Genomic DNA, 24,881 nt, shown 5'->3' with positions numbered 1-24,881 from the left:
TGATTTATAGAACAAGATAAAGAAAATGATGTTCGCAATGCACAAGCCACGCAAGCAGTTATCCAAAGAAGACGAAGGCCAAAACGAAGATCTACTGGAGTTGTTCATGTTGATATGGATGTAAGTACTTGAGAACTGTTTTAATTCATTTATACGTAAATAGATGACTCTGAAAAAAAATTCATAATACCTGAGTTTATCCCGTAATAAAATGAAGGAAAACAAATGTCGAGAATAATTCGTACGTAATTCAAACAAGAAGTGGCCCAACTTTCAGTAGCTACAATTTGGACTACCAGATGTTAATACTTGTACTTACTATTTTTAAAGGTTAAGATATTCAAATCAGATAAATCCCACCAACTGGCGATAAAAATGCGTACTAATTAAAACAGTAAGTGAACAGCTTTTTCAGTGGTTCCAATTTAGATCACCTGGTTACTTACCAGGTATTAAAAGATGGCTTTGTAATATAACCCTAATCTTTTTATAAGAATTATTTATTAGGAAACCAAAAACATTCTACTGATTTCACTTAGTTTTCTCAAAACCTTTTACTAAGTTATATTCGGTATATTTCCTTTTTATTCCATGTATATAGTTTGGAATTTCGTGCAATATGTAATGAAAATAATTTTTTTATAGGAAATAGATCCAGAAAAACAGGATTCAAATGCTGGTGGAGATTGTGACGATATTAAATTGAATCACCAAGATGTAAGTTTATTATTTATGTTTTATTTAATATGTAATACATATACAGGGTGTCTCAGAAGTAACGAACGCCTTATTGCATCAGGTAGAAAAGGTGATCATCTCTCATTAAAAAATTAACATTTTTTGTTTAAACCATTTTTCGAAAATCGTCTTATTTTCGGAGAAGATGCGACTTAAAAATATGTCATTATTGCATTTAATCGGAAAAAAACACGCTAAATACGGAAAAATTGCTTTACAATTATCGATAAGCGCATTTTCTTTCGATTAAATGCAATCATGACATTTTTTAAAGTCGTATTTGTTCCGAAAGCTAACGTTTTTCGAAAAAAATTTTTAAACAAATTTTTTATTTTCTTTATGAGGATCAATTTTTTAATTTGAAGTCTTATTCTATCTCTTACCTTTTAGGATCTAAATTAGCTATTAAAGCAACCCAGAGAACTAGGTCAAATCTGATGTCAGAATATGATGTCCCCCATCAAACTCTGAAATTTTTCAGCTATTATAAATTAAAATGGCCCACCCTGTATATTAAGGACTAAAACCACCCATACGAGCTAGGGAGCTTAGGAGCATTAGTCTATGTTGATTAAGGAGTGGGCAGGCGAAGGTGACATGATTTATGTCACAGTAATGGAAAATTGTAGATTCTTATTCTAATTTTAAATGTGTGTGTGATTTTTGTGGCACCTTGTATTGAAGTTTTATGTATTATATAGATATGGGATGGGGGTTCATGTAATGTATGATGTCTTGAACTAATTATAAGATAAAAATTAGGTGCATTTTCTTAAAATAAAATTTATTAATGACCTTGTCATGTTCGGAGCCTTACAAGTTACAATTACTATTTTAAATGGAACATCTATTAATTAATCCATCATTCTTACAGATATGGATTTGAAACTTATTTTTAAATTTGGCCCATCCTAGTTTTTATTTCTGTTAAAATGTAAACAGGGGTGAATTCTCCATACGGAAATTTAGAGCAAGTCGGGTGGCTAAGAAATAAAAAAAAAGGGTTCTGTAGACCAAAAAAATATTTTCTTTGATTATAATCACCCTTAGTTTTTTATCTGCCAGCTATATATTTCAAGTGTCCGTCGAGTTTTTACCCGGCCCAACAGTTTGTATAACCTTTAATATAAATTTTTGTACATTTTTGCAACACTAAACTAAAAGAACTAATTAAAAAATTTATTAGAATTTCTTGACTTCGTGGCTATTGAGAAATTTGAACACCATTTTATAAAATTTTGAATTACTGTTGCAATTACTTACATTAACGCCAAAAATTTAATAAGATCTGCCGGGTGCTAAATCGCATAAAATTTACACAAGAAACTTGTGCGTAAAATAAAAGCTGTTTGAATGAATAAAATTTGTGACTGAATACGTGCCTCTTTTATATTTATATAAATATATTTATAGAATGAATAATAATAACATAAACATATAAATATATTATTAAAAGTAAGCCACTGAACGTGTGACTGTAATCAATTCAAAAAATGTACGTTTCTAAATTTTCTATTTAGAAAATAATTATTTGCGCAGTTTTCATTCAAAAACGATTAAAAAAATATAAATGTACAGAGTATTACTTAAAAAATGGATGGAGTTATATATCAGAATTTCGTTTACTTGTATATTCCAACCAAGGGTTTATTTTTAGGGTTTCATATCGAAATCTAACGGAATATGCTGAATACTTATACAAACCTTTATTTTGATAGTACAAAAGTTGACTCAAAGAGTCTCTCTGGGAGGTTGCGGGTTTGAATCCAGGAAGCGGCAGTTTGAAAAAAAGTTAATGGGGCGGTAAATTGATCACACTGCCGCCGCATGGATAAAAACGAAGTAACCGAATTCACTCCATCATAAAAATTAATTTTATATTCGGATGTATTTTAAAAAATAAAACACTCGCGTCTCATTTTACTCACATGCCTTCGTCAACTTGAAAAGAGCTGATGATCTTCAACAACGATATTCAAAGTGCATTGCCTAGAGGCTCCGACATGATTAATCCAATCCTGCCTATATTTTATTCTAAATAATTTTGATATATAATTTTATTAAAAGCGTTAATTTATTGAATGTATGACCTTTCTTCAAATCCACTACTTAAATATTAGTTTTATTTATAGAAATAAATAATAAATTCGTTGAAGTGAACTTTTTTTTTTTACTTTTCTAAAAACATTAATTTAGATCTATTATTAAAATTATTCAAATCTAAATTTATACAATTATGAATTTTCATCAACATAAAAATATAAAATAAATGTTTTGGCTTAATAGGTCCAAGGTCAATCTAAGATATTTTCCATTATTTAGTCTAAAGGCGCTCTCAAAAAATAGTTCCAGTATCTACACCAAATCAAAATTGGGTTGGATTTCCCAGTATTCGCCTAGTGTACTCATCAATAACTATAAAATAGTAGGAACCTAATTTTCGTGATTTATAATTTATTTAAAAGTAGAGAGAACAGGAATTAGAAGCAACTAGGTTAGGTTATATTGGCTGTCAACGAAGGACACACTTAGGCTATAGAGCCCATTGTGATACCATATATGTGTTTTACCACCTTTCCGCAGATAATTTCATTTATCAGCTCCTCAATTTCAGAGGCTGAGTGCACCTCCTTCATACATATACTATGCACAACACCAGCCAATCACAACTATTAATTAAATTTGTTTTGTTGCAACGGCAAAAAAAAAAAAGTAGAACATAATAAAAATTTTGAAATTATTTTTTTTTTTGGATTCTCTTCGAATTTTTTTTTTAGAACTGATTGACTCAACAAAGCATTCATTATATTTAAGATATGGATCGGAACTACTCACGAGAGAATGACAAAAAAAAAACGTTAAAAATAAATAATTAGTAATAATTTTAGGTTTAGTGTTGTAATTTCATACAGAGAAACCTCATTATTTGTAAGCTAGAAAATACTTTTATAAGTATCGTGTTCACACCTTAAGTTTTTAAACTAGCAAATCCCCCTCGAGAAGTAGAAATAATCCTTAGTGATGGATCTATGTGTATGTTTCTGTCTGCCCGCCTGTCTGTCTGTAGCGCCTGATCGAATGGACCAATTTTGATTCTTTTTGTTTCATTCGAAAGGTAATTGAATGGAGATTATTCTTAGATATGTGCATTCAAGTGCGAATTCAGGGTTCCGTACCCGAAAAATTGAATTTTTAAAAATTTATTTAGTTACTCAGATCGAACAGTTCAGTCAGATGTAGCTTCAAATAATCCAAAATGAAATAGGTTTGACTGTATTTAAAACAATAAATATTAGTAAACATGATTTAAAGTTAGGTTCAGGTGTTTCATTAGTTTAGTTTTTTTTCGTGTTTTCCATTAAAAATAGATTTATTTTGTATGAAATTTTTTTATTGACTTGATGCCAATTTATATTTTAATTATTTTACCTTCATCTGTTATCACCACGTGCCACAAATTTTACAAATTATCATTTTTTTAAATGGAAAGTTTTATTTTAATTATTTGACATCAAATTAATAAGTCAAAACTTTAGACAAACAATAGACATTTCTTTTTTTTTCGAATGAATATGAACTTCACATGGATTTTATTGGAAAGTGTAAGTTCTAGACCTAGATAAATGAAAATTTGTACAGTTCTTCGGCGTGATACATTGAGATGATTATTATTTTTTTTAAATATAAAATAAAATAAAAAGTATTAGAAATAATGTCAAACAGTTCTACAAAATGGTGGCGTTTTGAAGAATGTTTTAAATTTTCCCAGTTTTTTTATGTTTTTGATGATACTTTCATGATTTTTTGCTAATTGGTACCAATTTTAGCAAAATATGAAGAATTCCCAGTTTTGAGACTAATACGAAACTTGACATTTAACAGAACTAGAGATTAAAACCTTCCACAAAAAGTCGAAGACGAATGTTTTTGCCTTTTTTACATACACAGATTTCCACCTGCAGTGTTAGTGGTGGCATCTATTGAAGTAGACTAGAATTACAATATAGTTGACAATTCATTTCATTCAATTGTCTATGAATAGGGAGTAATCCTATTGATGTATGAATGTCGAATTGGTAATATTACCCATAAAAATGTGTCAAACTAGACTTGATACCATAACAAAATATAAAAGCGAAATTAAAATTGATTAAAAAAAAGTTATAAGCAATTAAAGATTGCATTCAAATATTGCCCATCTCCTTTTACCAAAACAAAGTTTTATATGTAATCTCTATAGCGATACCCACGTATGACGTCACTAGTGAGTATCTTTCTCTTTGTTTAATTAGGAATTTTCCTAATTAATATATATTAATCCTATATCCCATACTAGTAAAAAATTTTTAAAACCAACTTCACTTTTCTATTCGTTAAAAGAAAATTCTTCATCTAAAGTGATAAACAAAATTTAGTCCTATCCCCTATTGACAGTGGAATGAAATATAAATGTCACAGAGTAATATATAATTTATAGTATACTATGATGACGAATAGATTTACTTCTTCGGATTCTTCAAGATGCGACCCGACCCTTCTGACTGCGAGGCCGTAGGCGGCGGCCCACGTCGCCTACGCTATACGTCGCCATTGCCTATAATATAAACAATCACTTTTCAGCCTATGTGACTTGTGATAAACACGAGTGCAGCCTGGCTATCATCTAAATTCAAATTTAGAACAAACAATAAGTAGTGAGTAATGATTTGTGATTAGTGACACAGCACAGCACAGCGTAGTAATATTAGAAGCGTTACACCATATGATCGCTAATTATTATGCGTTCTTGTCTATTGTGTGCTGTGCGTTACCTTGCTGTAGCTGTTCAAAAAAATAACACATACTATTTGAACTTATTAGAACAGGCATTCCATAGCATACGTACCAAAACACCTTTAAAAACAGATGAGAAACAGAACATGCATGATAGGACTAGGATTCGCCATCGTATTTGACGATCATTTCTGAATGGCTGGATATTTGAGAGGCTCTTGTTATCAAAGTTGTATCTAATAGGATACATGGATACGGTCTGATCCTTAAATATTATAGTAGGTAATGCTCAAAGTCGCCCTGTTAAGATCCGCGAATATCTACGTGGAATATTCGGGGGCTTTGAAAAACTGTCACTGGTTTTTTCGAACAATCAGATAGTTTCCAGCACCACCACTTAGTGACAGTTTTTCAAACCCTCCTCTGGGGTGGAATATGCAACATAGAAATTCTCGGACCCTCACAGGGTGACTTAGGGCATTATCTACTATCATATTTAAAACTCAGCAGACCGTAACCATGACCATCAGTAAATCATATGACCAGCTCTCCAACTATAACAATTTTTTCCCCTTTAATTGTGCGGCAAACTATTGAGGGCGATATTTAAATAGGTAATTTTAGGATACATGGCACATTAAGGCAATGTATAAATAAAAACCTGGATTTTTGATATGTTAAGGTAGTACGAGCGTCAAGGCAATTTTAGACTTAGAGTTGAAATTATTTGTACCGTATTTTCAACTTTGATGATGAATTTTGTTATAACTTTATGAATGTAGACGAAAAATAACAAAAAAATTTTTTTAGATATCTACCTTGGTTTTCCAAATATTGAAGGCTAAATAATTAAACAAAATTTTAGATTTTTTGAAAATTACTCCAGATATCGAAAAATTTTATTTTTACTTTTCGTCTCATAATTCAACATCAAAATTGAAAATATGTAGTTTTTAAATTTGTGTCTCCACTGCCGTGTTCATACATCCTTAATTAGTCGGGTACAACGGTTTTTTTTGTTTTCAATAATTTATTAAGATTTTAACTTTAATATAAATCAGTTTTTTTTTTTTTAACTTCCACCGAGTAGTTTTGAAGAAATCTATAAAAACATATCATTCATTTACCGTTTTCCCATAAGACCAATGTTAAATTTGTCATTGTATCAGGTCTAGTTTAATATTTTTATGGGTAATATGGCATATTCGACATCAGGATTATCCCCTTTTAAAAAATTTTCCAGAAACCTTAAAAGAGAAGTACTTGACTGAAAATTTTCGTTTTTTTAAAAATGTTTTAGCTAGCACTTTTATGATAGGGTTTCCAATTTACAGCTATTCTGAAATGTCTATCAAATATTAACGACTGGCCCTTTACCAGTAATAATATGTTGGTATAGATAGTGAGTTGATGCTGTAAAGAATAGATTAATAATTTGTTTGAATGCCATACCAGTACCACACACCACATGTAAATATTAAAAGAATATTTTTAGAAATGATATTATTCTTTACTACATGAACATGTGTTTGAGCTTTTTTACGTTTACGTGAGAATATTATGATTCTAATAGCGTTACGTTACGTTATATACCTTTTTAATCTATTTACAAGATGATTCGTTAACATTTACTAAAACTCATTTCATTCTGTACTTACTTACTACCTTTAAATCAACTATTACGATTGCACTCAGGCCATATCTGTCTTGTAGTACCACAAGTACGTTCCTCCTTCCATCTAACATTTTCCCTCTTTAAGATATCCTCTTTAAGGAGCAGCTTGTAGGCCACGAACGTAACTCCTAGATGCTTATTGATGCTTGTTTCCGACAGCATTGTGCCATTTCTAGCAAGCTCGTCGGCTTCACAATTTCCTGGAATGTCTCTGTGTTTCGGTACCCATACCAGGTTTACATTCATTTGTTCCGCTAACTCGTTTAAGGACGCACGGCAGTTCTGTACTACCTTTAAGGTTAGATAGACTGAGTAATTAACTTCAAAAATGTGTTCAAATCATTTTCATGTAGTTTCAGCGTTACTTAACGCAACCGATCGCCAACGCAAAGCGCGCCATATCCCTACCTAAGTTTAAAAAGGAAAGAAATATACAATTTATTCTAAATAACAACCGTCCACAAAAATTTCCGAGAAGAACAATTACCGAGATCCATCTTTTTCGTACGACTAATCTTAATGACTGCCTACGACTATAAATCACACAGTATATTTATTGCATGGTGTGTTCTTTGTTCGTATTACGTATAGAACATATACAATAGACAAAGAACATAAAAAAATATAAATATATATACATTTTTATATTCCAAAAAAAACACACCACAAGCAAGCTAAGCGTAAAACGTTCACTTCAATATTATTAATTCACTGAAAATTTATTTTCAGTAGTTTATTTATTTCTCAGTTCGAATCAACGAACAAAAAAAAATTTAATCGCGCAATTTCAAAATCGTTCATAATTTCAAATATGTTTTAAAAAAATTATTGGTGCAAATTTGTTTTTGTGTGAGAAATTTAGAAAAAAAATGTCGTTTCGCTCAAATGGAAATCACCATCCTTCAGTGCCTCCTCGACGTCACAGACGGAACAGTATACAGGGTTTAATAACCAATAATCGTCCTCGAAGTATTGCAGGATTATATTCGTCGAATGGAAGTAATCCATATTCATCGTCATACTCGTCGGGAATACCATCATCCACGTATGGTTCTAGCATTCCAAGTTATGGCAGTGGTTATAGTTCACCGTATATGAACTATAATAGTTACAGTTCACCATATAACAGTGCAAATAGTTCCTCATATTACGGTGGTTTAACACCTAGTTATAATTCTAAAGCCGCATCGATATCGTCTATGTTAAATTCATTAAATTTATCGAAACCATTATCATCATATGCAGTTGTTCCGTCAAACACAACAAATTACGGCAATAAAGACAGTACGATAACAAATTCGACACGACAATCGAGAGCAAAATCACGTCACGATAAATATAATCGTGATCGATCGTTATCGCGTGCTAGTAGTAATATTGATAGTAAATCATCGGATTTAGGTGGAAGTCGATCGATTAGTTTAACATCGTTAGAATCACAAGGATATGTTGTAAGGTTTTGCTTATTATCTCATATTATTTTATATATATTATTACTCTAACAAGTTTTTTTCTGACCTACTCTTATCTTCCTTATTCCTTTATCAAATTCTATAATTCACCCCTCATTTTCAAGATTATTATGTCTAGGTTTGACGAAAAATATACTCACGTTTAAAAATGTATTGCTTAGGAAAAAAACACGCTAAACAAATAATTTAACGAAAAAATATCATAAATTTAAATAATGAGTTTATTAGGCAAACGTGTTAGTTTTTACAGATACTCTCCTCATACTCTAGACATATAATTACTATTTTTAATACATGTTCCCCTAATATTAATTTAAGAACTTTTGATTTTTTTCACCACTTTTCTACGAAATTTGGTTGTTTTTACCAACGGATACAAGGTGTCCACGGGTTACGGTAACTGTGACTTCCGCAAGTGTCGAGCTAGTTAATATTATTCCAATAAAAACTCACATGTTTCTATCCCTTTTTCGCAAATACATTTTCGCAGTTAATCCATTAAAAAAAATAGATAATTTTCTATTCTCGCGAGGCTAATATTATTGTAGCAATATAATCCAGTAATCTTGTCGCCTAAAAGTACGGAGTAGTTTGCGTCAAATTCGGTAGTTCTGATTTTTAATGCAGACTTATTATTTTATGACGTTGGTCCAATGAATAATTCAAGTTTCTAACTTCGAGCGCCGAACACAACTTTGTCAAAAATTGGCTATTATAACTTTAAAGGACTATTTTTTGATAGTACCTTTTAAGGATTTTTTTAAAGTACACTAAATTTACTATAATATTAGTAGATTCAATAATTTCCGAGATAAAGCCTTGCAAAATTTATCATTTTTTCGAACTTCGCAATTTTTTGCAATATACGGTCGTCCTGAATGAATTTTGACCCTAATTCTTCGTAGCCCTTCGTCCGAAATTTTCGATTTTTGATAAAGTTGCGTTTGGCGCTCGAAGTCACAAGCTTAGATTATCCATTGGACCATTAATTCTACGAGGCTAGTTATTCATTAATTCTATTGGGTTATTTTTCACCTAGTAGATCAATTAGTTAAAGCAATGGTCTGAAAAATTCCTTCATTTAAAGATTATTTCAAAAGAGCCATTTCTAAAAAAATTGTATGATTGATTTTCATGGTATCTCGTGGAATTGTGTAAGAATTTATCATACGTTACACTTTTTGTTTTTTGTTTCATAGGGTTCCATACCTAAAATAAAACTTTTTATAAACATCGAAGAATAAGAATAAAATCGCTAATGTTTTAAGTAATAAATATAACTAATTTAAGTTTTTTTCGTTTTTACAGAGTGGTTCAGAACAACAGGGTAATAATAATAAAGAATCACGTTTAAGTGCATCACGAGGTGAATTAATTCCCACACGTAATGAAAATGGTGAAGTTGATTACAAAAAATTATGGGAGCAAGCACAAGCTGATAACGATAGACTACGTGATAAATTACGTAAACAAGATGAAGAGCTGCGTGATACGAAATTAACTTTGGAAAAAATTAGTACTGTTGTAAGTAAAACACAAGGCATTTTGTATAGTTTTAAATTGTAGCAAGTACCTATAATAGTCATCCTTTTTTATTTCGAAACTCGACTACACGGATTTCGATTATTCTTTTTATCATTCTTATAAATGAAACAATAAAGGACTTACCTAAATCTGTGATAGTACGAGGTTTACCAGTTTGTATATATAATTGATCTAAGGGGACAGAATGGGATTACAATATCCTTTCCCCCTTCTAGCTACCTTGCAGTTGTAGTGAATGGTACACACCTGTGGATATGCGCATGTGTTCACATTTGACATATTTGTATTTCAGACAAGTAAAAATTCACTATCTGAATTAGAAAAACGTGAAAGACGGGCCATGGAAAGAAAATTATCTGAAATGGAGGAGGAATTAAAGGTAAGATTGATTATGCTTTTTAAAAAAAAACGGGTGGGCAATATTTTTTTTTGAAAAAGTAGCCAAATTATTGCTTTTTTTTATTTAGTTTAGAATTTGCTTAATTTTTGTTTAAGAGGAGTCAATTTTTTTTAACGTACTAATTTTTTTTTTTTTTTTTAGAGTACGTATTTTTTTTTTTTTTTTTTTGGTGTACAGGGTTCTTCAAACTTTCTCAAGTTAAAACAAATAGAAGGCTTTGAAGACACTGTACACAGAATATTGCATTTTTTATATGTTATATTTTCATGAACATTTTTCTATATGCATTGTGTTTCATTTTTATGGAAATTTGATGTTATCCAATGTTCGCTATTTTCTTCCTAGAGGAGTATATCGCAGACTCCTTAGTATATGCTCAAATGAATTTTTTTTGCAAATAATATTTTAATGAGCTATTTTTTTTATTTTGGATAATTTTTTAAGGCGACACAAAATAAGAGGCATGTCTTTTGGTGGTCAAATGATGTTGTTAATTTGTGGGTTGATAGGTCTCAACATAAATATTTGTAAAACTGGATGCTTTTAACTCTCCCACTTTTTTTCCAATTCTTTCGAGAAAATTTTTTTAATATCGTAAAAAATACCTAAGGGATCAGTGAATTTTACATGCTTTGATTCTCGAAATTCTGTAACTTCGGGATCTCACAGCTAACATTATTCTTAGCCTGTGAAAAATAATAGGCCAAATCTGTCGACAAGTGCTTTCATGTTGGAAATACCTTAAAATCGAGATGGATTGAATTTATTGAAAATCCTGTAATCATTTGCCACAGTGAAATTCGGGACAGATTTTGCAATTTTTTAAATTACAATAATAATATTCAAATAATTGATTAACTATAAATATTAAGTGAATGATAATTAATATAATATCCAAAAAAGGATTATTTTGTCATTTAAGATGTTCATTTGACCATTTAAACAGTCCAACTATCATAATCTTTGCGCCTGTATTTCCGCCTATAGAGAATGAATGATTTGATTTTGATTTTTTTCCAATAATTTGTTGTTTGAGAATAAATTTAGTAATAATTATTGTTTTAGCAATTACAAAAGCTCAAAGCTGAAAATGAACGGCTTCGTGCCGAGAATCGTGCATTGACACGAGTTGTCAGCAAATTGACGAATACAACCGGTAAATAGGTAAACCAAAATATGAGCGCGGCATGTCTGAGTCTGATCATTTGGTTTGCTAAACAAAAACTCAAAATAACTCAAAACCAAACAAAATTAAAATTTTATAATAAACAGATTCATAAAGTTTTCAAAATTCTTGAGCTGTTACCAATTCGATACACCCATTACTACGTATTGGACGTATTATGTGTCCATTATGGCCAGTCTGTGTGATAGACGTTAGCTTCTACATTTTGGGCTCATCTTTCGGTATCGGCTTCGAAATTTTAAAATCATTTTGTTTCATATTTATTTGATCTTTATGAATCTGTGATATCGTTAAATGTATTTTTTTTTAGCTAAATGTTGCTTGATTGTTTTCTTAGTGTTTTTTTTCTACAGCGTGTCTAAATATAACGATTCCTAACTTTCAGGGGTGATCGATTTTGTTAAAATAAACAAATTTTATTTATAAATCAATGTGCAGAAATATTTTCGTAGACATTCAAAATGACATCAACATTTTTTAAGATAAAATTTAAGAACACCTATTTTTTCTTTGCAAATAAAGTTTGGCTTGCTATTTCGAAGTGAAAGAAAACTTTTCACGCTTTACAGTCACAATCTATGTGTAACTTGTCGAACGACCCAATGATACCAGACCAAAAAATTACATTAATCGTTATTTATAAGTGTTGATATTTTAAGTACTCTGGAATAAAATTCAACTTTCCTTACCCCAATAGCCAGAGCAAAAAAGTGGGTTCATAATGCAATTGACTGCATAATTTCAAATAAAGTTCAAATAAAAGTTATAAAAAATGTTATTATGTACAAAAATAATCCCTTCTATTTTTGTCGTACGATAATGGTTTACGAGATATTTGTTAAAACGTTTTTTTAAGATGACGACCGTCGCTCACGACTTCCCGTCCCGCCAGCTTGGGTTTACATTCGGGGAATACTCCTGAACATATTCCTACAAGAAAAAAATGTCTGCAAAAAAAAGTACCCGCTTACTGGCCTATCCTATTTAGAACTGATTTTAGGCTTCCAACAAAAGGTTTTCTGTACATACGTTTATAAAGTTGTTTATTTTAACCAAATATATCGTTCCTAAAAGCAGAGAACTGCTGTATAATTTTTCAATGTTTTCTTTACTTTTCCAAATTCAATAACAGTTTTCTGTTTCCTAATTGTGTTTTTTTTATTTGTCTATTTCTAAACTTAAATTAAAATTTTTTACGAAATTTAAAAATTAAAAATAAATGATTTAAAAAAAAAATCGAATGGAGGAGGTTTAGATAAAACCTCGAATGTATACCTGATCAAAAAAATATCAGCTACTGATTAACCCTCTACTTCGATAAATGTAGATATGACAGATTTTAAAAATAGACAAAATTTCTCTGAAATAGTGGTTTCGTTAGCAGCTTGCTGTGAAATCGGACTTAAGTGTAAACCAATGAATTTTTTCTTAAAAGTAGGGGGTTTTCAAAGACGAATGTCGCCTCAAACAAGTGTCTAAGTTATATAGACGCTGAGATATAAACTTTCGACTTTTTTGAAAATTCAAAAATTACCTAGCGGCCTCATTTGGATGAATCTTGTGTTCCATCCCCGCACAATTTTGTCGAAAATTAATGCATCTACCCATATACACATGGCTAAACTGATGACAAAAGAACGATTATGAGGACCCCTTTTTGATTAAACTTAATTTTGTTTTGTACCTTGTAAATTTTTAAAACGCATTCCCACAATTTTTTGTTTGTTTTATACCAAAATTTAAATTCTTTGCATGTTCTCTGTAAATTTTTTTAAGTAGTTGATAAAATCAGCCATAAAATACAACTTCTTCTGAACATTTGAACTTGAATTTCAGTTGAAGTTCGATAATTTCATTATCAATTTGAATATATATTATATTTTTTTGGTAGAATTGAAAAAAATTTCATCGTTCAGTGCTTTCGAAAACAAATATTTTAACTTAATTTTTAAGGGCTTTAGTATATAATTTAGATGCAGCGCTGAACCATCAAATCCATATACCACCCCCATTTTTAATAATTATATTTTCAGCTGCTTTCGAGATCGGCAAAGCAATCTCATCTAAAATTAATTAATAATTCATTAATTCATATTTAGAATGAATCTAAAAAATACAATGTATAAACGCTCCTCCCCTCCCCTCGTTTGTAATGACTACGAATCGTTGTAACCGGAGGGCTTCAGATAAATATATATTACCTAACCAATTTCGAACAAAAGTTGATGAAATATATTCCTCCCAAAAATCATTTCAAAGATGTTCCAAAACGAAAAAATTCAAAACTTCGATTTTAATTCAAAATTTGTCGATTGCTCTTAGAATCATTCTAAATATTTTATTGCTTTTTGTAATTTTCTAAAAACTTATAAATAATTTTCAGTACAATTTTTTTTTTAATAAAATTTTTTTTTATAATTTCAGCAACTTGAAACATTGAAAGTTGAAAATCAGAAGTTAAAGGATGAAAATGGCGCACTAATACGAGTGATAAGTAAATTATCCAAATAGTATATACTTAGCAGGGCATTAGCTTGTAGTAAAAATAATACATCTTGATAATTTTTATTTATTAATTAATTTCTCATTAATCATTTATTATTAATTAACCATCCTCCCCCTTTCTCCAAATATCAACGATTTTTCAACAAATTATTAAAGTTTCAAGAACAATTGAGTTATATATATAAATTTCAAGAAATTTGCTGAAAAAGAAAATCAATTTATCTAAGTTTTATTTATTTTGAAAAATTAGGACCAAATTACGAAATGCCAAAAAAATAATCAAGATCATGTGAAAATAGTCACAGGAGCGGTTGTCATTTAAAAAACCACGGGTTGTTTTTTTTACTCGAATGTGTGTTTTCGTTTCTTGATCCTAATTTAAATATATATTGTATATGAAAACTTAAAATGAAAAATAAATTATTGTACGTGTACATGAGTAAAGAAAATCTATAAGTAAAAATTTTCTTGTATTTTTTATTGTTTTTTGACCAATTTCGACCACAGTTTAATCTGATTGGTAAAACTATCCAAATGAATATATCTAGCTCACTTTTTTTCGATGAAAAGAAAGATTTATAAATTCTCATATCACTCGACACCAAAAACGAATTTCTTCGAAGAAGGCGAAGACTGTTTTTTTAATGATAACGATTAGCCATCTTGTGTAATCATCTTAAATTTTTAAAAACAAAAATATTATGTAGCTACGTTATAATTAACGAATAAAATGAAATTATTTTGAAAGGGAAGCAGTCTTATAGTCAAGAAACGGTATAAGGTCGATCTTCACCTTGCATTTAATTTTTTTAAATCGTTATCGCCATTTATATATCGGAATTTCTGGAAATTTCGGTTTAATTTATCTACCATGAATGGTAGAGGAATGATCGTTATACGTTGAATTTAACATGTTTTACCAAATAAAAATTTACCTCACATCACAAAATCGAATAAAAATACAGTTAAACTTATTCATAAATTTTTGTATATTGTATATAATTATTAAAAAATCTTGTTTCCTTTTAAATAATTCCAGCTAATATTTGCTAAAAATATTTGTAAATAAATTAACCAAAACCTTCTACAACAAATTTTCTAAATATCAAAATGTCGTTCATTTCAAAGGCTGTGATCATCCATAATCAAAAAATAAAACAATTTTAAACTATTTAACAAATACTACACAACGAATAATTTTGCAAAAAATAAACTAAAATTTTATTAATCAAAGTAGACCTCCTCCCCCCAATTTCACTATCTTGGATGAATTTTAATAATTAGTTAAATTTTCTAATTTAGAAATAAGTTAGAAAAGTGAATCCATGATTAATATTAATCAGAGGTTATAGAATGGGATTCAATTCTTGTAAATACAAAATCATTATAACCACTGACTGAAGAATTATGCGTAGGACTTTTAACTTCTTAGTCAAAATTGGTCAAAAACAATATTTCAAAAATTTTAATGTATATATTTGGTTTTAAGATTTTCTTCTAGTTTTTCTTTGCTTGACGTAGATGAAATTTTAAAAGAGACGTCTAAAAAATTGTTATTCCTAGATATTTTAGTGTGTTTTCAATTTTCGTTTTTTTGAACCTATGACTGGATTTTTTTTATTTAAAAAAAATACATATGTTTTTTCATAACAGCTATCAATTTTTTTGTGCACTTTTTTCTTTTAAAAATTTTTACTTGTATTTTTTAATTTTTCATATTGATAACTGTTTTGAAATTTAAAATGGGACTCGATCAAATTAAAACAAAATAAGATGGGAGAATCAAGATATCCATAATCAGATATTGATTTGAACGAGTCCTAAATTCTTGCAATTTTTCTGATTTGAAGGTTCCTTTTCTTATCATTTAAAAATATCAATGTCTTAGGATGTTTTTAGACAATATTTAGTAGCACTAGTATATGGGAGAGTTAAAGTCTGCTAATTTTTCCAGACCTTTTTATACTCTTGATTTATTAAATCCCCAATCACATTTGTCAGGCTAGGCATCCATTTTAATTTTTTTAGCTGATGTTATCATATTTCGATCGAACCGAAGAATAAGAATCTCATTCTGAATTTGTAAGAATATTCTATCAAAGATAAGTCATCAAAAAGCAAATGAGTAAATAGAAGGTTCATGCTTTGCTTTTACTAATAAGTTATTTTTAAGAGCAATTTCGTTGACTATTTCATTGTTCTAGACTCCTTAGTGTCCAGTTACTCACATCAGAATAACTTTTCTCTCTTGCGAGGTTTTCCAGTGATTCCACATTTAAGAATGAGAGGTGTTTTTTAATGAAGGAATTGAAGTTGCTTCTAAATTCTCATCGTTTTTGCGTATATTCCAGGAAATTATAATTTATGAGATGCAATTTTCTAGAGAGGTTTTTATAGACATTTCTGGAAAGTTTGGAAATATCAGGAAATTCTGAAAAAAATAACAAAATATAAGAAGAGTCTATAATTTAACAAACACTATTCTCTTTAGATTGTAGAAAAATCCGGGAATGATATAGTCACTTTATTATAAAAATGGAATCAACCTCGGAATGAGAGATAGTAAGCTGAATTTTCGTATATACCTTCATTTTGGCATTCTAAAAGTTGCCATAAAATCTCGTGCCTGCGTCGTTAGTTATTCAAGGTCAAAAGTCAAAAAATCAACAGACGCGAGATTTTATGAGACTTGAGACAACTTATAGAACGCCTAAATGAAATTATATACGAAAATTAAACCAACCAATAAATTTAAAAATAATTTGTATAATCGGTGCTATCCCTAATTTTAAATCAAAGTTGTTGGATAGTGTCTAAAAAGCTGCGGGCAAAGTTTATTGTCTAAAAATATCCTTTACATATTTCGGGATGGTGCAAAAAAATCAGGCACATATTTAAAATAGTAATAACTTTCTAAAATAAATTGAATTTAAAATTTTGACTTGAAATTCTTAAAACGTAAGACTTTCTACATCAGAATCTGAGGTTAAAATATTAACTTCAATAAATTGTAGAAAATGATTTCAATTTAAAATGTGTACGTGACTTTTGTGGTACCCTGTATGTGATAAATGTGATCTTGTAGAAACCTTTAAATATTTCATTTTTTTATTTCTTGAAAGTTTTAAAAATATTGATTTCATTGATTTTGTATTTAGCAGTATTTTTTATTTATTTATTTATTAATTATATTTTTTAAAATTATTATTTTTCTTCTTTTTGTAAATATCATCGAAATTTTTCGACTTGTAGTTTTTTTTCTTTGTTCTTGTGTTGTTTTTTTTTTGTCTTATGAACAATTTATTGTTCGGCGAACGAACGGTAAAAAAAATTATGTGGACACAGTTAGAAGTCCAATCGAAATTGCATTCGAATATTATGTAGTTGGGTAGATAAAGAATTTTCTAAGAACCTCCCCAAAAACCCAATCCGTCTTTTATTATAGATTATAAGGTGCTACACGATATATTAAATTTCATTTTTAGAAATCCTAAAATTATTGGCCAAAAAAAATTTAAGGCCTTTTTTTGATTATCGACTGAATAAAATTATTAAATTTGTACTTAATTTATGTAGGCAAGAAAAATTATTAATTGTATATTCAGGTGGGAGAAATGATGATGATGCTTCAAAAGTTTTTACTCGAAGCTTGTTACCATTATTTATTGCCCAGATAAGATGGGAAGTGGAGGAAAAAATCGAATTCTCTTAAAAATTGGTATGCTTTGAAAAAAAAATAGAAAAAATCAAATGTTTTGGTTCAGGATTGTAAATTTTAGAGGCTCTCTTTCCTCGAAAATAATAAAAAAATGCAAAAGTCATTTTATCTGATATTGAAAGAGCCTTTTAAATTTTCAACCATTGGATTTTTTACTCAGCTACCACTTTTATATTTGAAAAATAATCGAAAATAGAAAATTTAATTTCTCACATTTGAATTCAAATTAGAGACTAAAAAAAATAAAATCACCTTAAATCTACAAATAATGTTTTAGTAATGAAAGGTCTCACATAAAAAATTTTCAAAAAGTGGCTCTAAAAAAAAAACGAAACTGTTGCTCTGAGACCTTAATTATGAGTATGACTTGTAAATAAATAAAATAAATCAAACGTTTATAATAATAGAGATTTTTATATTACAATGTTTCCCTCCCTTTTTAGAAATATTAACCCTATTTCACTTTCTTTGGATAAAAAAAATCCACGAAAGAGTTTTACACCAATCGAAAAAAAAAAAAAAACAAACAAACAAACAAACATTAAATTTGTTAGCGTAGTTTTTTAATAAGATTTTCATACAGATTTTCAGGTTTGTGGTCTAAAATAAGAGCAATCCTAGTCCCTAAGAAGTTTCGTTTAAGGATTTTTACCCCAAACTAAGAAAGTGATAGGGGACCTAATTAGTCGTGTATAAAAGAATTCAATAAATAAAAATAAGATTGCGAAAGTAGAACTTATTCTCATATAACAATATACCCATTTTTGTCTGGACTATACTCAGCAATCAATTGACTTCAAAAACTTAACAAAAATTAAAAACGAAGAAGTATCTTCGTTTTTAATTTTTGTCAGATTGAGATTTAGTAGATTAGTTCAGACATGAGTAGGTATATTTGGCCGGAGTGATCCTTTACTAGAGAGCTATATTTAAGTTAGCATTCAACTATTTTTTTTTCTAGAATTGAATTTTAACTGTTGTTGTGTAATGAATTTATTATAATTAGATTTTGCAAAAAGCGTGTCATTTTTATGCTCCATGTTTTTAATCAAAATATACATTTATATATATTTAGAAGCAAAATAAAATAGATGAACTCAGAAACTAATCAAAATATTTACAAATATAAATATTATTCTAGTGTCATTTTTTTATACATACACGGTGGGCTATTTTAATTGTTAATGGCGAAAAATAAAGAAAAAAATTGTTTCTTTTCGACGTTTGGAATCTTCTAAAAGTCACCTCAGGCACGTACTGCGATAAAAGGTAGAATAAATTCGCGGCAATAAAATGTTTACAACAAAGGTTTGTTAGTTCTGCCTTAGTGAAATATTTCCTCTATCTCTTACTAGTATCAAAAATGGAATAAAAAATTACGCTTTAATGTCTAGTTAGATTTTTACATTCAATCGTTGCCTAAGCTGTTCGAGTTACGGAAAAACATTTCAAACAAAAGATATTTGCTTAATGAGTCAGTCAATGGTGTCTAGAAGATGCCCCCCTTTGAGTTCCAACATTTTTTGTTTGATTTTTTCTGTATTTTAGTTTCCTATGAAATTTTTCAAATTAATATCGATTAAAATGATCCACTCTGTATCAAATATATTGTACAGTGTTACTGTGTTTAGTGCATTATATTATACAGGATGTTTAACCTAAAGCGTTACAATTTTGATAAATTTTATTTAGACTAAACACCCGGTATAAAAATAAATTTTACACAAAATATTTAAAAAAAAAAAAGTATTTATAAAACAAATATTAATGATAAAATCATGTTTTTTAAAGAGATTTCTACTTTACTTACCTTTTCACCCTCCCTCCTTCATTGTTTTTATTTCCCCACCCCACTTAGTTCGTTTCACTTTTATTGTTATTATTTTGTAATTATCTATTATAATACAGGGTGCTCGAGATTGTTCAAATATTTCAAGAGTTATAAACAAGCCCAAATCAAAGTGGCTTTGGGATATTAAAGGAGTCACAGGGGTTGCGAAGATTGAACAAATACCAAGTTATGCTAGTAGATAGTTTATCACAAACCGGGAATTATCGAAAAAAGTATGATTATGCCGAAAATTATTTATTATACAAATTTAATAACAAAAAATTCTTGGTAATTATTCAACAATAAAAGAGGAAAACTTTTTATGATTTTTTCGACTTTAAGATCTTTATACAACATTTCGGGCGTATTCTTTGGATTCGGAGTAAAAAGTTATTTGTGTAAATTTTACAGCATACAGCTCCATATTCACTCCCAATACCCCATATTCCGCTTTGTTTGACGTTTCGAGAAAATTTTTGGACAATTAATTGAACACCCCTGTAGTGTAGTGTTACTGTAGCATTTTAAATGGATCTAACAAGAAAAACCCTATGCAGCCCGTTCATTTTATTCAGGTTTCATAATTTTATAAAAGAATGAAAAAGAAAAATCTTTAAAAAAAATAAAATAAAGTAAAATTCAAATATGTTGTTGAAAATTTTTCAATTTATTTAAAAACAAATACAAAATAAAACAAAACGTTTAAATAAAACGTTTGTGGTGTGCAAATTGTAAAAATATTATAAGTTTATGTAAATAAATTATTTATTCGTTGTGTGCGTAGTCATGGTAGGGATAATAAAATCGATGCCAGCGCTTTAAGTGAAAAATTTTGGAGATAAAGTGGGCTGTTATGACTAATTTGCAATTATTTACATGTTAATGATATAGAAACTGTCAAATTAAAATGATTGAAAAACACTAATTAATTAAACTTAATGCATTAAAAATTGTGAAAATAAGAAATCAAATTGTACAAATATTATTTTTCAAATGTTAATTATCGTAATTATTTATTTAAATTTGTGAAACAAGAATATTAAATTTTAAATGTAAGTTTTCAATGCAATCCACACAATTATATATGCATCCATTAATTCTATAATTAAAGTAGTGTATCGTTGTCATGGAAACGAAATTCACGCTCGGAGCGAATATACACATACACGAAACCATTTTTGTTTTATTCAATAATTTTCATTTATTTAGCTACTACAAGAATTCAATAATTTGTTGTGTGCGTAGTCATGGTAGGGACAATAAAATCGATGCCAGCGCTTACAGTGAAAAATTTTGGCGATAAAGGAGGCTGTTATGACTAATTTGCAGTTCTTTACATGTATCAACTGATTTCATTCGATTATATTATTTTGAAAAAGCATTTTAAAAAATTATTTCATGGTTTTTGGTTAAATCCCTACTTTTTATATTTTTATTATATTTTTGCAAGAAAACATTAGATTATTAGTAAAAAACCAAATTACTTCACAAAAAGGCGTATTTTTAATTTAAAGTAAACAAACAAAATTATTAAAACTTAAAATGCAACTAGTAAAAAAACAAATTACGTCACAGTGGGCGTATTTGTTTACGTTAAATTAAAAACACGCCTTTTTGTGACATTAACATGGTTTTTACTTGTTAATAATTCCTTTTTGTTAATTCTTTAGTGTGTGAGTTTTTTTATGTTTAACTAAACTCCTTCTTTCAGTAACTATTTTATTTCAAATGTCACATGATAATGGATTTTCTTCATTGTGAGTAAGTTTATGTCGAGTTAAACTATCACTCCTCTCAAATGTTTTATTACAAATATCACACGTAAATGATTTATCTCCATTGTGTGTAAGTTTATGTCGTGTTAAACTGTCATTTCTCTCAAACGTTTTACTACAAATATCACATGCAAATGATTTTTCTCCATAATGAATTCGTTGATGTCTAGTTAAATGTGTTTTCGTTTTAAATGCCTTCTCACAAATATCACACGAAAACAGTTTTTCATCATAATGAGTACGTTTATGTTTGTGTAAATTACTGCTATCAGAAAATGATTTATTACAAATATCACATGGAAATGGTCGTTCTCCAGTATGCGTCCGTTTATGTTGAGCTAAATCATGTTGCCTCGTAAATGTTTTACTACAAATATCACATAAAAATGGTTTAATTCCAGCATGGGTTTGTTGATGTCTATTCAAACTACTCCGTTCAGTAAATGTTTTATTACATGTATCACATGAAAATGTTTCGACACTCCCTTCTTCTCTACTATGAATCCGTTTATGTCTATCTAAATGAGGTCGTTGATTAAACGTTTTATTACAAATATCACATATAAATGGTTTTTCACCCGTGTGAATTCGTTCGTGTTGTATTAAACCGGTTTTTCTATTAAATGCTTTATTACAAAAATTACATGTAAATGGTTTTTCACCACTATGAATGATTTTATGTTGAATTAAACTACTTTTTCGATTAAATGATGCATTACACACTTCACATATATATGGTTTTTCACCAGAATGAGTCTTTTTATGTTTATGAAAATTGTTTCGATTCGTAAATTTTTTATTACAAACATCACAAGGAAATGGTCGATCATCAACATTCGCCTGTTTTTGTTCTAAATCATTTTCATCTAATATTTCCTCTTTAATACTTAATTCTGTATTTAATTCGTTTTCAACTTTAATATTTTCGTAGTTAATTTCGTTTGAATGTTCTTCATTTTCTTCACTTTGTTCATATTTCACACTAATTTCACTTCTTTTACTTTCATATATTTCTTCTACTTCTTCCTTAATTTGATCATGATCCACTTTAACACTGCTGTAGCTGTCTGAGCTGTCTTCGATTATTTCACTTTTAACTGTTATAAATTCTGTTTCAACTTTAATATTGTTTTCATTGATAAATTTATGATCAAACGAATTATTTTCCATTTTTAAATGTTTTTTTTTTTTTATTTCTCAAACTTATTGTACAATTTTCCCAGATTTTACTTTGAGCTTCAACCACAATCGACTGTCAAGAAAAGTAGAATGCCACTACCCCATTTTCCATTGTTTTTAATGCCGTTATTACCCGAAAATTTACGAACATACAAAAACAAAATTTCATCCCTAACCACAGACTTATTATATATTAGACTACCTCATATTTTTAAACTACTATCATATTATTTTACAACTGTTTAGCCCTTTGAAAATTCACTACTGGAATTGTCAACAGAGTGAGAACCACGTCTCAAAGTAGATTGACAAGGATAGTAAATGTCGAGGCCTGGTCATAATATGCATTTCTTAATATACAACATAATATCCTGGCGCGTATTTAAAATAAGATTATACCACTTTTAAATAAAGTTAAAACAGTATATTTTAAACAAATTAACATTTTACCATTTTTAAATTTTTTTTTCATAGAATTAACACAAAATTATCTAACAATATTAATCGTTTGAACGTTAAAACAAAATAAATTTTATTTATTTATTTTAAGCACATGTGAATGTGAAATATAAACACATCATTGAAGCAGTTGATTCCGGTTATACGATCATGCGCATTGAATACCAGGCCTCCAAAATGGTGTTTTCTCTATCAGCTGTTTGAATATTGTATTTTTGTCTTTGTTAATCTACTTTGTGACGCCAAAATATACATACTTGGTATACACTGGGCTTATCTATTTAAAATATATGATCTAAGGTATAGATAACGTATGAAGAGTGCCAAGTTCACAGAAAGAGTAGAGCCCAAATTGTCATTAGATGTACATCATTTTAGAAAACAAAAAATATATTTTAAAAAAATGGCAAATAATTCATTTGATGATATAAACAACCATTTATTTATCCATGAAGAAAATATTGAATTTAAAAAACAATTAAATTCAGAATTATTAATTCAGAATAAAATATTAAAGAACGATAATAATGGTACAATGCAAGATGGACGAATTAAAAATGAAGAAGATAGCAATAACATCAAAATGGAACAATTATTAGACAAAAACAATGATATAACGAGAAAATCTATTAAAGTTGAAAAGCAATCATCATTTTCATGTGAATTTTGTAATAAAACATTTTCGTATCGATTCCATTTGATTGAACATGTTATGATTCATACGGGAGAAAAACCATTTTCATGTGATTTTTGTAATAAAACATTTAGTCGACAAAGAAATTTAGATCAACATAGACGAATCCATACGGACGGTGAAAAACTATTTTCATGTGATATTTGTAAAATAACATATAATACAAAAATTAGTTTAGATAAACATAAATCAAGTCACAGTGTTGAAAAACGATTTTTATGTGATATGTGTAATAAAACATTTTCCACTAGAAGTCATTTATCGGAACATAAACGAACTCATACGGGTGAAAAACCATTTTTATGTGATATGTGTAATGCAACATTTAATCGAAAAAGTAGTTTAAATCGTCATAAACAATTAATGCACAATCGAGAAAAACCATTTTCATGTGATATTTGTAGTGAAAGTTTTAATAAAGAAAGTATTTTTATTCGACATAAACGGATACATAACGGAGAAAAACCATATTTATGTGATGTGTGTGAAAAAACATTTTGTCAAAGTAGTAGTTTATTGGATCATAAACGAACGCATACCGGTGAAAAACCATTTTTATGTGAAATTTGTAGTAAAAAATTTAATACACGTACACATTTAGCACAACATAAACGTACACATACACGAGAAAAACAATTTTCATGTGATATGTGTAATAAAACATTTAATAAACGATCACATTTAGTTGAACATAAACGGATTCATGTTGGTGAAAAACCATTTTTATGTGATATTTGTAGTAAAACATTTACACGTGAAAGTACGTTAATTAAACATAAATTAAATCATATCGATGAAAAATCATTTTCATGTGATATTTATAATAAAAGTGATGTTATTAAATCTAGTGGTGATAGTGTGGAAAGTGAACAAATTCATCGAAAAGAGGAAATTTATTTCTCAGATATTTATGAAAATAATGAAGTTGTAG

General features: G+C 28.8%; 3 protein-coding genes across 10 annotated transcripts in view; 2 read left to right on the top strand and 1 right to left on the bottom strand.

Moving 5' to 3' along the window:
* Window positions 1-14,365, top strand: part of LOC123294688 (protein phosphatase 1 regulatory subunit 12A) — a 40,353-nt gene extending 25,988 nt beyond the window's left edge. For 5 of the 8 annotated variants that reach the window (XM_044875807.1, XM_044875801.1, XM_044875805.1 and 2 more), the window contains 6 exons: window positions 11-120; window positions 646-717; window positions 9,967-10,182; window positions 10,496-10,582; window positions 11,669-11,767; window positions 14,214-14,365. In XM_044875807.1, coding sequence (XP_044731742.1) covers window positions 11-120; window positions 646-717; window positions 9,967-10,182; window positions 10,496-10,582; window positions 11,669-11,767 — 584 coding nt within the window. In that variant the 3' untranslated portion in view covers window positions 14,214-14,365. The remainder of the gene's footprint in view (window positions 1-10; window positions 121-645; window positions 718-9,966; window positions 10,183-10,495; window positions 10,583-11,668; window positions 11,768-14,213) is intronic. The other 3 variants (XM_044875804.1, XM_044875802.1, XM_044875803.1) reach the window with 3 other exon arrangements.
* Window positions 14,366-21,567: 7,202 nt separating this feature from the next.
* Window positions 21,568-22,966, bottom strand: LOC123296328 (oocyte zinc finger protein XlCOF19-like). Its single transcript, XM_044877790.1, has 3 exons — window positions 22,951-22,966; window positions 22,422-22,736; window positions 21,568-22,244 (listed from the first exon to the last, which is right to left on the bottom strand). Exons 1-3 carry the CDS (start codon window positions 22,964-22,966, stop codon window positions 21,568-21,570), a joined length of 1,008 nt encoding a protein of 335 aa, XP_044733725.1.
* A 693-nt stretch (window positions 22,967-23,659) lies between these two features.
* LOC123296327 (gastrula zinc finger protein XlCGF71.1-like) lies at window positions 23,660-24,719 on the top strand. Its single transcript, XM_044877789.1, has 3 exons — window positions 23,660-24,068; window positions 24,129-24,341; window positions 24,691-24,719. The coding sequence occupies exons 1-3, from the start codon at window positions 23,660-23,662 to the stop codon at window positions 24,717-24,719; spliced, it is 651 nt and encodes a 216-aa protein (XP_044733724.1).
* Window positions 24,720-24,881: the final 162 nt, after the last annotated feature.

This window comes from Chrysoperla carnea, chromosome 3, assembly GCF_905475395.1.
Source record: "Chrysoperla carnea chromosome 3, inChrCarn1.1, whole genome shotgun sequence".
Taxonomy (NCBI): domain Eukaryota; kingdom Metazoa; phylum Arthropoda; class Insecta; order Neuroptera; family Chrysopidae; genus Chrysoperla; species Chrysoperla carnea.
Note: the sequence above shows the minus strand (reverse complement) of the source record. Positions and strands in the feature narration are given on the sequence as shown.

Bases quoted from the DNA above. Each gene is read 5' to 3' on its own strand.
- LOC123296328 (XM_044877790.1), bottom strand. The intron at 22,245-22,421 runs GTAATAAAAAAT...TTTGTAATAAAG, and splicing joins ACCATTTCCTTGTGATGTTT to CATTTAATAGAAAAACCGGT.
- LOC123296327 (XM_044877789.1), top strand. From the start codon at position 23,660: ATGGCAAATAATTCATTTGATGATATAAACAACCATTTATTTATCCAT. The intron at 24,069-24,128 runs GTGAAAAACTAT...AAATTAGTTTAG, and splicing joins TAGACGAATCCATACGGACG to ATAAACATAAATCAAGTCAC. The intron at 24,342-24,690 runs GTGATATTTGTA...TGATATTTGTAG, and splicing joins TCGAGAAAAACCATTTTCAT to TAAAACATTTACACGTGAAA.